The 17,941-nt window shown below is 44.5% G+C and overlaps 1 protein-coding gene across 5 annotated transcripts in view; it reads left to right on the forward strand.

The window, feature by feature from the left end:
* pcdh11 (protocadherin 11) overlaps nt 1-17,941 on the forward strand; it is a 148,824-nt gene that overhangs the window by 83,404 nt on the left and 47,479 nt on the right. For all 5 annotated transcript variants that reach the window (XM_058063957.1, XM_058063958.1, XM_058063959.1 and 2 more), the window contains exons 6-7: nt 6,766-6,801; nt 13,440-13,638. In XM_058063957.1, coding sequence (XP_057919940.1) covers nt 6,766-6,801; nt 13,440-13,638 — 235 coding nt within the window. The remainder of the gene's footprint in view (nt 1-6,765; nt 6,802-13,439; nt 13,639-17,941) is intronic.

A 17,941-nucleotide genomic window follows, 5' to 3' on the forward strand; every position in this document is an offset into this window, starting at 1 on the left:
CGTGGCCTGCAGGTCACGGCGCGTCCTCGGGATGCGTCGCGACCCAAGTGGCCTTTCAGGAGAAAAGTAAACTTTTTTTTTTTTCTGAGTTGTTTTCCGAAGGGTGAACACGATGATGGACGCCTGCTTTTAGCCACTAAATAACGCTCAGGGTCACCAGCTGTCACGGCTGGAGTTGAAACACGGCCTTCTCGACGTGGGGAGGTAATGTGACTTTCTCCGTCATGCTGGAAATAGAAATATAACAACCTTGACTTGACTCTTGACTCTTGACCGTAGCCACGGCGTCAACACTCGTTTCTGGGCGCCGACCCGGTCCCTACTCCAAATCTGACATTTTCTGACATGTACGGTAATTGTGTGGAAATGTGGACGTGAATGAAAAGCTGGCAGATTCAATGTTCAGCAGGACCGGCGGCGTTGCGGTACTTTTTGCACTGTGTGTGTGTGTGTGTGTGTATGTGCGTGGATTGTGCCTGTCCAGACTAGCGAAAGTCCTTCCCACAACATAACGTTCCAATTTCCACACTGTACAAGTGAGGGACAGTCTACCTCCATTAACCCTCCTCTTGTGTTAGGGTCGGCACCGACCCGTTTTACATTTTAATGCATAAAAAGAATCACATAACATTTGTTTATTGCATCAAGGCTTTTTGACTTTGTCAGGAAACTCTATTTCAACAAAATGGAACCAAAAAAATAATTTTTACATTTTAAAATGGTCTGGTTGAAATTATGACCACTGTATTGTTAGGTTCGGTTTCGACCCGGTTATAATAATATGACTATAAAGCAATATTTGGAGCCAAAACTGAAATCATAAGTGTACAATTAGCAACCAGCTCCTCTTCTCATCATGTAAGCTTCAGGGGATTCTCATTTTGACGGCTTTTCCAGTATACCAGCAGAAAAACAAGGTCCAGACATGTGAGGTGAATTCACTCATTTGATTGGCTCATTTCAAACACATTTCATCTACAATTTGGATCATGGAAAGAATGGCAAGAAGATCTGAACCCAGATCTGGACCTGTTCGGGTTTTTTATTTCAGTTTATACTAAAGTTCTGTTGCTGAAAATAACTTTTTCTACCTTTTCTTGACATTAATATATATGGGTCAAAATTGACCCGAACACCATAGATGTTTCTTTAGTGATTAATACTAAAATGAGAAAATAAATAAAACTATTTGATTTAAGAGATATGTTCTATAGCCCTCAGCAATGGCCAGGAAACAATTATTATTAATATGATTCTTTTGAGGTTCATTTTACCATTTTTGGAAATAGAAATGGAGGGGTATAGTGACAAAAAAAGGCCTACATGCCCACACCAAAAGTATTAAAACCAATATTTTCATGGATGAGGACGCCTAAGAAGGTAACCAAGACATGAGAAGCATATTTGATGGTAACTTATTGTTTTTAGTGTATTTTATAGCTGATTTAATACATGGGTCAAAACCGACCCGGTAACATAAGAGATGATACCAGAAAGCTAACACAAGAGGAAGGTTAATTTTATTTATTATTATTATTATTATTATTATTTATTATTTCCTGGCATTGTGATTGCAATTCCATTTCTATATTTTTTATTCTAAGTAAACCCTCTGGATTGTGCTTATGGCAGCAAAAGGTATCTTCCCACTGCCACCTCGTGTTTCTGGTGCCGACCATGGAATGCAGCATTACGTACTTCTTCCCGAGAGTATCAAGCTTGCATCATCTCACATGGAGATGTCATTCATGTCCAACAACAACTGTGGACAGGCGCTGCTCCCCCAGCTGAAGAGTTGCGACCAACCCCGAGGCACGGCCCTGATCCCTGCCCGACCATTATTTTGACCGATTGCGGCGGGATCAATTGAAGCGAACAGCGGCACTCCGCAGCCAGCCTCGCCGAAGGACCGAAGGGACTCGGAATTAGAGCAAATGTGAAAAATTAGAGGGCGAGCTGTGGCACTTCCAGCAAACACGGCTCGCTAAACATGCTTCCTTGCGCTTCTCGCCACTTCCAAACAAGGTATTTACACAGCCAAATAAACTGTTATGTGGGAGGCTGCAGACGCGCTGAGCAGCAGATCTCATTAGTGTTCCACTATGAGGAGCATGGGAACCCGGGGGAGGGGGGCTTGTCTGGCTTTCGGTGTGTCTCTAACTTATCACATCATAACCCTTTCAAAATTATTGTTCTCCAACTATGTCGAGGCGGCTTCATGCACTTTTTTTTTTTTTAGTTTGAGCTCACGTTGTCATTCTATCCACTTACGTAAGACTAGATTCCAAGATAGCATAGGTTAGCATTCCAGACTCAGAAGAAAAGTGTTTTCAATGTCGATGAATTAATTAGCAGATTGGGAGATATCATATTTCTCATCTGCTCGACAGCTGCTGATGATTGATCAGCGTTATCTGAAAACTCCTTTGTTGTTTGATGACTTACTTTAGGACAGACCGGGGGGGGGGGCTCTGCGTCACGGCTGCATCGCTCCAGGGTGTGCGTGAGTGGCAGGAAGAAAAGCTCCGACTCGCTTGGGGAGAAGTCATTCATAATAATAAGACAAGACAGTAATTCCTCTTGTGTCTCGCTGCATTGGTTCCAGACCCAAACCCGATCAGTTAATTCCATGCCTGTCTTAGCCACAAAGCACGTCGACCCCTGAACTCGGCGAAACTGGCGGCCGATTTTGGTGAGAAGGAATGCACAGGGCCATTCAGATTTCCCAGTTTTTTGGAACACATCACCAATGATGCTCAGTGAACCTGAGCTAGATGTTCAGAATGAAGTCTGGCTTTAATTGTTGACAATATTCATTCATTCAATTATTACTACCGCTTTTTCCTCACGAGGGTCGAGGGGGTGCTGGAGCCTATCCCAGCTGTCTTCGGGCGTAAGGCGGGGTACACCCTAGACTGGTCGCCAGCCAATCACAGGGCACATATAGACAAACAACCATTCACACTCACATTCATACAATTTGGAGTGGCCAATTAACCTAGCATGTTTTTGGAATGTGGGAGGAAACCGGAGTACCCGGAGAAAACCCACGCATGCACGGGGAGAACATGCAAACTCCACACAGAGATGCCCGAGGGTGGAATTGAACCCTGGTCTCCTAGCTGTGAGGTCTGTGCGCTAACCCCTAGACCACCGTGCCGCCCGTTGACAATATTCATTTTGCATAAATCAAATTAGTTCATAGGCTAACACTGACAAATCCGTGTTTGGTCATCTACCAACAGAGATCATAAAGCATACTAATACTAAGAATTAATTGCAGATTGAAAGCTTACGATGAAGGCTTCAAGAGCTTTATCATTTTTTAAAAGAAGCAAAAGCAAGGACCTTGTCGTCATGGTTATGTAAGGCAACTTTCACATTGTCAATCATCGCTCCTCATCTGTGACGGCGACCTTTCAGAAGGTGCAGGTTGATCGTGCTGCATCGTCATTTTCACCGTCTGATGTGTGCATTAGTAATAATTATTAATAAAGTAGACGCTGTGCCATATGCTGGCAGGGCAGGGTCAGTTATACAATACACATGGCTACTGTCTAAAATATGGGAAATATCTACTATATCTATATCTATAGTCATGCTGAAGCAGTGTTCACGCTTGCACGCATTTTGCCTCCACATTGTCCCGCAGCATGCCGTGGAAATATGTGTCATTTATTCATTTATTTATTTATTCATTTATTTATGTCATTTTGCACTTAATAGTACAAAAATAGTACACACAAAATAACCAGCACTACTTATTACGTCGAGTTCATGACAATACGTGCATTGCATCGTCATGGCATATTTGGCCCCGCTGCACCCGGCGTGACCCCGCGCTGCAGCAGGCATCTCACGGTAGCTTCACTGGAGCTTCACTCCAGAGACGACGCTCATGCAAAACAGAAAGAATTAAGATTAGTTATGAACAGAAAATCCCAAGACGAGAAGTAGGAATTTCCCCCAAATTGCTCCAGGAGGTGGTGGAAAAGCGAAGGCAGTCATGTGAGCGACAGGCGGCGGTGGCGGCATGCTGTGAGACGCAGTGCCTGCATCCTTTGCACGTCGGCGGTGGTGTGTTTACGTTCCATTGAAATCATGCACGCCACACATTTCCAACATTCCCAATTACTCCTTAGCCTTGCACGGACACCCACGCTTCCCACCTGTTAACAACCACTGGGTGCCGCTGCTGGGACAAAGTGTTCCACTGCAGACAAGATGATGGGATTGTATATTCAGTCATATTACTGATATCTAATATTTTACGTCACGTAGCATATGCAAAGCACTGTAGCTCCAAAATGGAACATCAGTGTGTATCAAGGCAGGATAATAGATACACGCTTTGTAATGGCTCTCATTATGGGGGCAGGAATGCCTCATGAAATGTTCAGTGCTTGCGTGTTAAATATTTTAATATACAATTAATGCGAGTAGAATCATCTCACCCTCGCATGCTTCACCTTATCAGCTGGGAAAAAGGGCCTGCATTTGGATACAGAAGCGAAGCACAATGAGGTCTGGGGGTTTCATCAATTATTTATCAAATATTTTAATGATCAGAGTGCCTGGGGTGATCAAAGCTGGAGTGGCTTTGCTGGTGAAGACATCTACTCGCCTTTGATGTGCTCCCCCAACAAAAGCACTTATCGCCAGCCGAACTCTATCCGACTCCAACGGTTTGTCTGAGAGGCCGAACCACGCGTGCGTGCAAACACGCATGGGTCACCTCTGGTATCAAACGTAGTACTATAGTAGTACTATTTAGAATCTCGAGGTCACCTTCTCAGATCCCTGGTGCACGTTAGCATGGATTTAATTGGACGGCTCGGTCTCAAACATGAAGTGCCTGTCACCGGATGCTGAATAAAACATCACTTGGAGAAGAAACAACTGCCTGGTGCCTTAAATAAAATTCCAAATTAAAATGACCGGTCGTTGGATTCAAATGAGCCGCTCCTCGGAAAAAGGAGCTGACAAAACGTGCTCAGAAATGCAAATACGCTGTCCGAATGACGTGTATTACTTTCATTATCCTTGTCCACGACGGCGTTCCATCGCAGCGCATTTCACGCCGTGACGGGTGGAGAAGGAAAGTATATTTAGACGGACCCGGCGCACGACTCCGACATGCAAATCGGCTATTATGGAAGTCATGTAGGAGGGGGCGCATATGCTGTGGAGGGGAGGTCAAATCGTCTGTTATCCTGTTCTTCGGGAAGAAATGGCCTCCATTGGAAGAATACGATGCTTCATTCATTTTTTTGTTTTGTATGAATAAAAGTTGCTGCTCAAAAAGTCGTTATTCCAAAGTTGACCGTAGCCTAGCAACCCCAGAGTCAATTAGTTTCAGGCTTATTACAAATAATTTTCTAAGATTGACTATTGTTGTCCCTTGAAAAGCGACCTGGGGCGATGTAGTCGCCCTACTTGGAAGATCCAAAGATCGGAAAATGTAAATTCCTGTCAAATACAGTCAGTAACAAACATTTTAATATTCACACATTGTTGCTAGTTATTTAACCAAAGTTAATCCAAGTCAAATAAAGTCAAAATAATCAATCATCAAAATGAATAGAATCAATACGTGTTTGAAACATGACGTCATGAGTGATGATGTTCTGAATTTCAGGTTTTGTTTGACTCGTGTATATTTTCCCAGAACATTTCAATTTAAATATTCCACACAAATCTCCCCAAAAAGTTTGAAGAAGAGAATATGTGCAGCCGGTTGGCGTTTGGTTTGTTTTCTGCTTTGCGGGTGAAATAAAGCTGTAGAACACGTACAGGATATGATGTTTGGACATATGGTGGAGATGTTTATCACCAACAGCTCATTACGTGCACACGGCTGTTTAACATCTTTCCTCCATATTAGAATGAAAACTGAGAGGAAACGAACGCCGGGCCAGGAAACGCATCGTGCGGCGTCACTTTCATATTAGTCCTTGTCAAACTTTGCTTGTGTTTATTTTGTCCTGGCTACTAAGTTGTAATGGTGTTTTTGGAATGAACGACGACTTGCTCAAGGATCCCTGGGTGAACAATTAGGGCGGCATAATCGCTCGACATGAACTTGTTTCCTTGTCATTGTGGTACCGTTCCACCCCATCGGTCCCGCCCCCCTCGTCTAAGCGGCTCTTCCCCGCCAGATGATTTCTCCTTTCTTTGCAAATCAAGCCATGTGCTGCGATTATTATACACTGTACAAAGAAAACAAAAATGGTGATTAAAAATTAAATACTCTTGTCTCTCAGTGAGTTATCTCCGTCCCCAGAGAGATGATGCTTTTTCTTTTCTTGATTTCTTTTTCCACGCTCACGGATGTCTTTTGTTCCCAATTTAGAAGCTTGACTGTGTATTGTTCATTTTGATACTTCCTTTGATATTCCACTCGCTTTCTTCCTTGACGTGTAGCGAAAACATCTTTATCAAAGTGTCACATGTATGGCTGGTGTCAGGATGGCTGGTATGGCTGGTGCCCCCCCCATTCCTTTGCAAAGGTGGGAGGGCAGCTCAAAAAATGTGCTTTGCACGTCGAATGAGAAATCGATACGGATCCTGGACCTCAATTCCAAGTAAAAAAAAAAAAAAAAAAGAGTGTAAAAGCTGTAAATCTATGAGGGCGTCGATTGTTGAACTGGACGGCTTTAAGAAGGCTGGAACGTTCCCAGCAGATATTCCCTGCTTGGCACGTGATTCATTTCCATTGTAAATCCCGGATGCTGATCTAAGGCCAATCTTCTTCTGTCTTTGCAGGAGGCCTGTCAACTGGGGAAGATAACCTCTGTGAATGTAAGTCACGCTCTTCATTGCAGGTGCCCCCCCCCCCACCCCCCATGCATGGCAAAGGCATGATATTGTGTGTTGTGTTTTTTATCAACTCATTTTCACACAGTATATATTACCAACCATGTATTATAAGAAATACCTCCACCGTTTCAAAGTTACCCATGTAGAAATCCATCCATCCATTTTTTTCATGACGGTGGGGGTATGCTGGAGCCTATCCCAGAACCTGGTGGCCAGCCAATCACAGGGCACATATAGTAGACAAACAAACATTCCCATCCACATTCATACCTATGGACAATTTGGAGTGGCCAAAGAAACTAACATGTTTTTGGGATGGGGGAGGAAAGCCACCCACCCACAGGTAGAACATGCAAACGCCACACAGAGATGTCCAATGGAGATTCCATCCCAGATTTTCCCATCTCCCAGATTTTCCCATCATTGTCGCCGTTAGCTACCAAATAAATATGTTCACAGTTGTTGATTGGCCAATCATGGCCGCTTCCATAAGGGTAAAAAATACCTGTAGCACACAATTACCTGTGGCCAGCATGATTGTAATAATAATAACACTGGAAATGAAAATGAAAATGACATAGAAAGCCTGCGGTTTTGGATTGAATGTCTCTCATGGCGTCTCTGCGTGGTTGAGCAGGTTGTTGCATCACAATCGCAGTTTAATGACAGGCCAGAGATTCAATGAATGCTTATGAATCGAGATTCAGCTCATAAGAAATGTTTTGACGTGCAAAAAAAGTCCATGATGAGACTTACTGCCCCCAACTATTACCATGAAACCCTGGACTGATTGGTCATCAAAAACCAAAGTAGCGTGGCGGTGAATGATTATCAGGGGCGTCACTAGGTTCTGAGGACGGGGGGCTTAGCCCCCTGGAGATGTACAGGATATGAATGAATGTAGTACACATTCAAAAAAAAAAAAAAAAAAAATCCAAAAAAACAAATAAACAACAAGAAGCGGTATCTAACTTCTAACACTACAAAACCGCTGCTCAAGTGACCAAGCAAAATTCTGTCCAGTGGACAGTCATCAATGATATAATAATCATTATTATATTATTCATTAGCCTATTATTATTACTATCATTATTCTTCTTCTTCTGATTATTACTACTACTAGTAGTAGTAGGCTAGTATTAGCCTGATTATCGGCTTGCTTATTAGTCTGCTTTTGCCCCATTATATGAAATTTGTGAGAGATTTTTTTTGGTAAAAAAATTTTAAAAAATCAATAAAAAAATAAAATTAAAAATATCAAATTATTTTTTTTTTATTAGGGGCCTGAAGCCCCCCTAAAATAGGCCTAATGACACCATGATGATTATGCTACATGTCGCCCTACATGGCAGTGTTGACATAAACAAGACATTTTGGACACTTTAATGCTTGAGATTTGAGTTTTTTTTAATGTTCCTCATCCATAAAGTCAAAAATCGACTAACTCAAAAGTCGTTTGTAGTGAAGAGTCCATCCTGGGTCCTCCTGGAGACCCTTAAACACGGACAAGGAAATAATGTGATGTTTCACCAAGATATTTAATCAGATTTAGGCTTCAGTTTGTGTCGTGTTGTAAAACCACCAAACGTCTTTCAGAGGATGAGCAGTTATTTCTGTTAAACGCTCCTCAGATGACTCAGCCCAATTCCATAAATAATTCAACCATTTGTCACCCGGTCTCCCACTAATCTCCCGACCCACTCGCTAGCATCACCTCCTCTTTGTGTGTTCCTGCTAAACTGACCGTCTCGAGCAGACGCCCGAGCGCGTCACCCCAGGCGTCGGTGAGCCCAAAGGCTTCCACGGAACACACTGCAGTTCACGCCATCTTTTGGATGGTGGCTTTTCTTCCTGCACGTGAGGAGATAACTCACCTCTCCGAGCGCCGGGATGCAGGCGGGTAGCGGGTGTGGGTGTACCGTGAGCTGATCTTTATCCCCCCCCATTCACCCCTAAGCGGGGGCCCTGTTCATCACTCACACCGGGACGTTTCAGCGCTCTTCTTTGTGTGCTGTTTAGAATTAAAAAGTATATTTAGCAGTAATAAAAGCGCGTCCTCCGCCTCCCAAAGTAGCACGCAAATGCTACTCGGCCCACAGCTAAGTCTGACGCTATAGCTAAGCATAATCCAGCCCCGTCTGCTTTTTGCCCGGGTGGGCAACCAGAGGGAATGTTCCGGATTGGCTGGCCTGTTCTATGGCAGAACTTGGCACGCACACGCTCCTGTTCATTTTATCTCTGTGTACATACTTCTCAAGGCACTGTTTTATCAGGCTGAACAGGCTTTGTTTGGTCTTGATATCTCTTACCACAGCTTGTCTTTGCTTTATGGATTTCTGGCAGCTTCTTTAAATAAGTGATAGCGCTTAGTAAAACACTCACCTTGACTCCTCTGTGAATGTTTGTTTGTTTGCCTTTAATGCTCGCCGTTTAGCATCAATCTTGTATTCACCTTTGCCAGCCGCGACGTCATTTATTGTCGTGAATATTATATGGCCGGGTGCCGTCAAATCAATGATTCTTCCTAATCGCCTGGCACCGGCTTGGATGGGCTGGAAAAGTGCACTTTGGGACGGAAGACTCTCCTTTATGCAAAACCGTGATGGCCTAATTGTCACGGACAGCTGTTTGTTCTAATAGATTGTGGAAGCCGCTGCCGAAACACGTTTCCAATAATTAGAATCATGTGGAGAGGAAGAATGCTTTTTTTGTAGCGCCGCCAATCCTCCATAAGTGGGCCGACTCTTAAGCCGGAAACCTGCTTCTCGGCTTCTGCGTGCACGCTCCGCTCATTTGAGAAACACCTGTCAAAGCTGTTTGAGAACGAGCTGATATTTAGACGCTCTGAAAGCCCAGGCATGCGTGGCACGTGCATCTATAGGATTTGGCTGACAAGGTGTTGTTGCTATCGCTCCTCTGGCTTAGGGATGCAGACAAGGAAGAGTCTGGGAGGGAATCCCGTATGTTGGCTGACGCTCTTCATTTTCTTTACAAATCATTCCAATGTTTCTCTTTTTCGCTCATTCTAAAAATGCAAAGAATAAATCCAAGCTTGGGCGCTAATACCGTGGCGTACACATAAGCGTCCCTCGCTTATCACTGGTTCCTTGTTAACTGGTTCCATCCCCGGCTGTGATAAGTGAAGTTCCACAAAGTAGACTCCAATATTAATAAATGGAATATTTGTCGTTAGAGCATAAAAAACCTGCTTATGACTTTCCAAATATGGGTTTTAACATTATTAGAGCCCTGTAGAAATGAAATAACACCCCTATAGTCACCATTACAATGTTACTCTTTGTTTACATCACTTTGTACAGGCTATGGGATTACTGCACACAGAATGAGATGAGAACCTTTTTCCCCCAGTCCGTCTCAGCCATGACGTGTCCATGGCGTGTCCGTCTCAGCCATGGCCTGTCTGTCTCAACCATGGCGTGTTCATGGCGTGTCCTTCTCAGCCATGGCCTGTCTGTCTCAGCCATGTCGTGTTCATGGCGTGTCCGTCTCAGCCATGGCGTGTCCGTCTCAGCCATGGCCTGTCCGTCTCAGCCATGGCCTGTCCGTCTCAGCCATGGCCTGTCCGTCTCAGCCATGGCGTGTCCATCTCAGCCATGGCCTGTCCGTCTCAGCCATGGCGTGTCCATCTCAGCCATGGCCTGTCCGTCTCAGCCATGACGTGTCCATGGCGTGTCCGTCTCAGCCATGGCCTGTCTGTCTCAACCATGTCGTGTTCATGGCGTGTCCTTCTCAGCCATGGCCTGTCCGTCTCAGCCATGTCGTGTTCATGGCGTGTCCTTCTCAGCCATGGCCTGTCTGTCTCAACCATGGCGTGTTTATGGCGTGTCCTTCTCAGCCATGGCCTGTCTGTCTCAGCCATGGCGTACAAAACAGCCATCATTTATTAATGGCGGTGAGGAAGCAGTATTTGAATCGTCACATAGCAAGGGACGACTGTATTTATTTCAGTTAATGTTGACATTTGTAGACATGCTTAATTTATGCAAACGTTTCTTTAAATATCCATGTTTTTTGATGAATAACAGGAATAACTATTCTAGTACAAAATAGCATTATTTATTAATTCACGTTGGCATATTTTTGAAAATCTGTCAGTGAAGCCAGAAAAAGTTCCATTCCAAATCATTCCATCATGGTTCCAACCCTGGTGGGCGGGGTCTCAGTTTTCCCAAGCCAACCACGATGCAGTTCCCATTTAAAGGCAAAGGGAATCACTGACAGGGAAAGCAGATCCTTCCTGAGTCCACAGCCTCCATCCATTAAGGGATCAAAGAACAATAGCTGGGTTATCTGCACCATATTGGTTGGGGAAAAATATGTTTGCCCAGAGACCCCCCCACCCCCCACTCCCCACCCCCAAGGGCTGGAAGGTGCATGTGTTAATGATGTTTTTAATTCCGCCCTTCCAATATACTTTTGTTGCTATAGCAATGAGGAAAATCAGGATAGTCGCTTGCGCTCCGGTCGGATTGCCCTCAAAAATCCAAATCTCTTATCAGGTTGAATAATGGGATGACTAAAATTCAGCGCAATAACTGAAGCTGAGGGCGTAATTACATTTTATGTGTTCTTTACGTCCCTACGCGGCGGCGGTGGCGGCGGCGGTGTGATGCATTACGATGTTACCCAGGGAATGGTGTGAAGACATGAATTCATGCTGCGGCATAATCACTGTGACAAAGCTCGCTTCCACCGCCGTTACCTCAATGTCAGATCAAATCCCCCCCCCCCTTTCCCGCTCCCTTGTTTCCCCTCCGTGTTAAACGCCAAATAAAAGATATAAAGCACACAAAGTGCAAAATCAAGCCAGCGTTTGCGCCTTTGTGCTACGAGCGGATGTAAAGGGTTTGTTTTCCCAGACAAAACACAAACATGTTTCAGACGCCTTGAAATAAAGCCCATCTTCTCTTTCTTAGCGCGAGAGAAAGGTCACAGCATGATGTCTCCAGAAAGCAAAGCCCCCCCCTCGCCCCTTCCCTTCTGAGGGAAGTACTTTGTGAACCTGAGAGCTTTCCAACGTCTACCTTCACGCATTGACGTTTTTTTAGCGCAGGACTGTCCACACCTTCTCCAGGGGGGGCCACATGCCGCAAAGTCAAAGGAATTTGGTGCCCCCCCCAGACAATAAAACGATAACAGGAGTGAATCAAGCGGTGATTTTTGACACGCCTGCCAGCCACTTTTGGTTGTGATGCCACTGATGGACTACGTTCCGGAGTATGTGGGGCAGTATGGACTCTTTACGTCCGTTTATGGAACCACAGTTTGCTGACCTGATTGGGGCAGTATGGACTCTTTACGTCCGTTTATGGAACCGCAGTTTGCTGACCTGATTGGGGCAGTATGGACTCTTTACGTCCGTTTATGGAACCACAGTTTGCTGACCTGATTGGGGCAGTATGGACTCTTTACGTCGGTTTATGGAACCGCAGTTTGCTGACCTGATTGGGGCAGTATGGACTCTTTACGTCCGTTTATGGAACCACAGTTTGCTGACCTGATTGGGGCAGTATGGACTCTTTACGTCCGTTTATGGAACCACAGTTTGCTGACCTGATTGGGGCAGTATGGACTCTTTACGTCCGTTTATGGAACCACAGTTTGCTGACCTGATTGGGGCAGTATGGACTCTTCACGTCCGTTTATGGAACCACAGTTTGCTGACCTGATTGGGGCAGTATGGACTCTTTACGTCCGTTTTTTTGGAACCACAGTTTGCTGACCTGATTGGGGCAGTATGGACTCTTTACGTCCGTTTATGGAACCGCAGTTTGCTGACCTGATGAGGCAAATGGGCTCTTTTAAAAACGTGAACAAGCTTACTCCGTCTCCTCGGGCAAAACCCTTCCACACAACGAGCGCATGCAACATATCACCGTTTTTTGACTAAAACTAGCCTGTGTCCGAACTCGGCACCCCATGCTTGAGCCGTCTCCTGGTGGAAGGGGAGTGGATGGTGGGCCGCAGTTTGGACACCCCTGATTGAGCCTAAAAACCGTGCGTCCATTGAGCAAAGAATGATTTGCTAAAAGCGCTAAAGGATTCTGAAGTGAAGATAAAGGTAAAAGGTGTTTTGGCAGAGTGGAAGCAGGTAATGATGACATGTCCAGTGTTGTCATGGCAACGACCCCAACACGTTTCCCCTTTAAACATTTCCTCACGTTGCTTATTCAACCGTAAACCCGCATTGCTGTCAGCGCTGATTATTCTTGCATTGTTAGGATCGCTGCTCCTATATTTTTATCAATTTAACAATTAAAAAAGCTCCATGTGGACGAGAGACTGTCAATATTCAAATAAATAGAAACGGCATAGAACCCAAACACCTTCGTGAGATCTTTAACAAATTCTGTGCCTTTAAAAAGCTAGTAATGTTCCTTTTTCTAACAAATAATGTGCCCTAAAACCCATTTAAAAGGGACAAATTGAACAAATGTGCATGTTACCGTATACATACAGTATACATACATGCAGTATAAACAGCATAAAGCATCATGGACAAGTACAGCCCAACAAAGAACGGCCTCTACATAGCACAATGCTCGTTGCCCTTTTATGAGCATTTTCACAGAATAAAGAGGTTTTACTTGTGTTTCCAGACCCAGCGCCGTGTGACTTTCCATCTTCCGGATGGTTCCCAGGAGAGCTGCAGTGACAGCGGGCTGGGCGATCCGGAGCCCAGCAGCACGGCCAGCACCTCCCAGGCTCTCCCGCTCAGCTTCCCCCAGGAGGAGTACTATGAGCAAACATCACCGAACAGCCGCACCGAGGGAGATGGGAACTCAGACCCCGAATCCAGTGAGTCCTCACTTTTCTTACATTTCAAGCGTGCTTGGTCTTTTCGTTGTTGCCAAGTAGGACACGAAAGACGAAAATGGGTATGTTAATGTGGCATCCTAAATCTTGTATCCATGCATGGAGGTCATAGAGTCAAATATAATGCAGTTTTTGTGAATGTAAGGCGTCCCGGAAAGAAAAGTATCTGCTAAATAATAGATAGATAGACTCCCTTTATTGTCATTGCACAAAAACACAGTAGTGAAATTGCCAACGAAATGTCGTTGCCTGGCTCCCATATAATAACAGACACAAAAGAAGATAAGTAATAATAAATAATAATAGTAATGTGGAGAATAAATAGATAGAATAGACACCAAATGTGAACAACATAATGTAAAGTGCAGCGTGAACAGTAAATTGCCCAAATAATTTAAATAATTTAAATAAATAATAATAATGTGAGTAAAGGTAGAGGGGCTTATTTGGCATTGAGCAGTCTGATGGCCAGGGGGAAGTAGCTGTCTCTGAACCTGGTCAGAGTAAGTACAAATAAGTATGCAAAATATATAAAAATAAGAAATACATGAAAAATAAATAAATGTAAATGTCAATAAGGGCCTTCTTGCCCCACAGCACATTGTAGAAATAAAATAACATTCAAATTAAGCACAAATAGCAAAATGGTAACATTTGATGCACACACTTGGCTTGGTCATTTTCTGAACACAATTATGAAATAGTTTCTGCTTGGCACCCTAATTACTATGATTAGGTAAGTAAGTAAATACCACATGTGTCCTAATATCATGAGACGGTTTCAGGCCCCCCCCCCAAAAAAAAACAGTTCAGACGCTCTTGGTTTCAAGAATAATCACAACATTCTGGCGCTTTCATGTGGCATGTCCAAGTCGTGTCGGCGTGCGGCGCTAATCTGTCGGCTGAAGAGGAAGTTCTGCTTGTTAGCTTGAATTTCTGCGGCAATTCCAGATGAATGAAATAATTGACAGGACAGCTGTCACTGTTTAGTTTACTGCCCACTGATGTGCTCCATAAAACGGGGCATTGAAGTCGCAAAAGCGTACACAACATAAAAAAGAAAACAGAAATAATTAGCTGATGAGGAGGAAAAAGAAAACCCCAATCAGACGCATCCCGATGTCCCTTCCTCCATTAGTCGGGAAGACTGAAGAGAAAAACCCAACAAAACAGGAACAAGGCTATTTTGGCCCCCCGGTCAATGTGTCATTGTCACATACCAACATACGCGGCGTGTTTATTCTGGTCCCGTTGGACCAGATATGGATATGATTGGACGTTCTCTTGGCAGCGCTGCTTTTTCCCGTGTACTGCATCGCCTCCAGTCGCTTTTACAGAAGTATATGTCAAAATCCAAGACGGCGTGTCTTCATTTTCTTGCTTTCTTATACAACTCCAAAAATGTGCCGGACAGGTAGAATTAAATTGCTTTTCATCCACCTCATCGCTATTGTGTCATCCTGTAAGTGAGACAACAGTCCTGGTGAATCAGCCTCCCCGGCATCTGCGCTGACAGGTCCAGGCCGGGGGTGTCGACGCGAGTGTGATTGTGAATACATTTGTTCGACATTAGACGAGACGGGCGACATCTCGTCGATGGCGTTCTGTTCATTTACATGCAAAGGTCCCTCCCATCTGTTTTTTTTTGGGATGCGGGATGCGGCCAGAAATCTCATATTTACAAGAGCGGCTCACTCGCACACCCTTAAAGCGCCGCCTGGTTTAAATGCGGTGATCAAACGGCTTCCTGTCTGTTGGATATTCACTCGTTCATCATCATCATTGATATTCAGCGACATAAACGTCTCATATTTCATCCACCTGCTCTTATTACACTTTTCTGCAGAGGTAATATTTGTTGAAGCATATTAGCTTTACATGGAAGCCCATTCCTTATTTAAACTAGCATAGTATTCATCAATACAAGTACTACAGTTTCTGGAGTTCAGGCCGAGATAAGAAGTTGGAAATGAAGCTTAAGAGGCCGCACAGTCGTGGCGTGAAAAGATGGATCCTCTGCATGTCGACCCTATGGGAGGTGAGCGCGTCATGAGAGGCTTCCCAAGATGGATGAGATATCGTTTTATCAATGAGCACCAGGCTGCCCTGGCGGTACCAATCTCCGCTCGTGTTGCCTCAATTTGGAAAGCAAGAAGAACGAGAAAGGGTAGAAAAGTCACGGCTCCGACAGAAACGGGCACATTTGGGCATTAAAAGCTTATTGTTTCCAAAAAGGTGCTTCTCCTCAGACCTGAATGTCAACTGATGCTGAATAATGGGGGGGTCCCAAAGGCAATCTGGGTGGCATTCTCACGCCGATGGATTCCTCCTCTCTTCTCTTTATTAGGCCGCCCATTCTGGAAATAAAGTTCATGTGACATTTTATGTTTTTATTATTTATGAGTCAGGACGCTGTTGATTTTATGGCCTCACACCCCCCCCGCCGCCACCCCCATCCACCACTACACCCCCCGCTTCGGGCTTACCTCACCAGCCCGCCATCATCCGTCATGTGCTGTCACCGCTCTGGTCCCACGTTGGTACGTTTGTATGTTTTTGTAAGCCCCTCCTCCCGTTATCATGTGTGGAACATGGCGGCAGCCATTTTCACCGGGTGGATCCTTCATCATAACAACTACATGACTCATCATCAAAAGTACTTTTTGCTGCAATTACGCCGTGCGTGTACTTCCCGAAGGTCATGAGTAACGCAGGTCGGCTCGGTAGTTAACATGCGGTGCGGTTGGGGCGTTTGAACGTAATCAGATGAAGCCCGGCGATGCGGTCAGTTAAGCTTTGTTGACGTCGTAAAACCAAGTATCATCTTTAATTATAGCAAATGTTTTGCTCGGTGGCTTTGTTAATTGTACAGGCTGTTGCTGTAAAGTTGATACATTACGCCGCAAAGTGTGTAGCTCTTTTGTGGAACTCGAACGTCATCCACAAACAAAGTCACCAAGCAAAACATTTCCTATAATTAAAGATGATACATCATTTTGTAGTGGAAATAGTTGTGTCCCATTACATGCATTAATTAGCTGCCTTTTTTACCTCTTTTGTGTCTTTAGAATGCACAGAAAAGACACATATGTTGATGTCTCACATAATGATTGTGGCTGATATGGTCTCCTCTGGACTATTTGTGGTACTGTGTGACTTTGGGGGGGTCGAAAGCAGCAGCGGGCCGCTTGGTGCAGCCGCTGCATGAAGGGGGGGGGGGCTTTACAGCGCTGTGGCGTAGCTTCATCTGCGGCATATGGCTTTCAAATGAGCAGCTTACACCTTGTCTGTCTGAGATCTAAATCTGCTATTAAAATAAGCCCGTCCCCTTTTTAAAGTCCCTTTAAACACGGCAACTATAATAAGATTATGGTTTTAACCGTGTATTATAAACGTATCGCTAAAGGTGATTGTTTCCTACGAATAACAGATTTAAATCAATGTTTCCTCGATATGTTTTCAATTATTTTTGTGCAATATTGCATCTGAGGTTTGGTCACGCGTGATGCTAGCGTGGCGCTTATCTGATTAACGGCCTGCAGTACGCATGTGGGAGTAACAACTCTCCCAAATGTCCATAATACCTTTTGGACTTAACTTCCCACCCGACGACGTTTCTCCCAATGCACGGGAAAAGCTACTTGATCTGCTGTGCAAAAGACATTTTTCAGCATGTGATTGGTTTTGTGAACAAGGTCTCAAACCTCTCCACTGTACGTCTCGCAGCCAATGCCGGGCTTACACTAAGACTGGAATTCGAGTGTCTAGACACAATCTGCCCGTGAATAAAAGGATTTGACGGCACGGCTTTATGAGCGTGATGGGAGCATGGCGGTACCAACCTGAGTACACAAGCACGTGTTTTACCTTTCAAGTTCTCTATTATGTGACAACATCCTGTTAAGCACAGGCGGCTGGCGTGAATTATTCATGCGGGTCCAATCTGACTCTCACTCTGAGGCTTCTCACACACAATTAGAAGAAACGAATGTGCTTCTTAATTACATTCATTTGTGCAAATTTCCGCTTCCGCCATCATTTTTTCTTTCCTGTGGAAACTCTGCGACACTGACCAATGGCATATCATTTGCAATGTGACTAAATCCATTCAGCATAGAACAATTAGCTGTAATTAGCGTAACAATGTCATCAGTGACCGGGGAGAGAGCGAGCTGACACCGAGGCGAAGAAGGACCCTTGTTCGGAGAGTTAAACGTCCGCTGGAGCAAGAAGCAGATAATTAGCCGACCACAGGTTAGAGAGATGATGAACTCTTGCAAGACTA

Source organism: Doryrhamphus excisus, chromosome 23 (assembly GCF_030265055.1).
Source record: "Doryrhamphus excisus isolate RoL2022-K1 chromosome 23, RoL_Dexc_1.0, whole genome shotgun sequence".
NCBI classification, from domain to species: Eukaryota; Metazoa; Chordata; class Actinopteri; order Syngnathiformes; family Syngnathidae; genus Doryrhamphus; species Doryrhamphus excisus.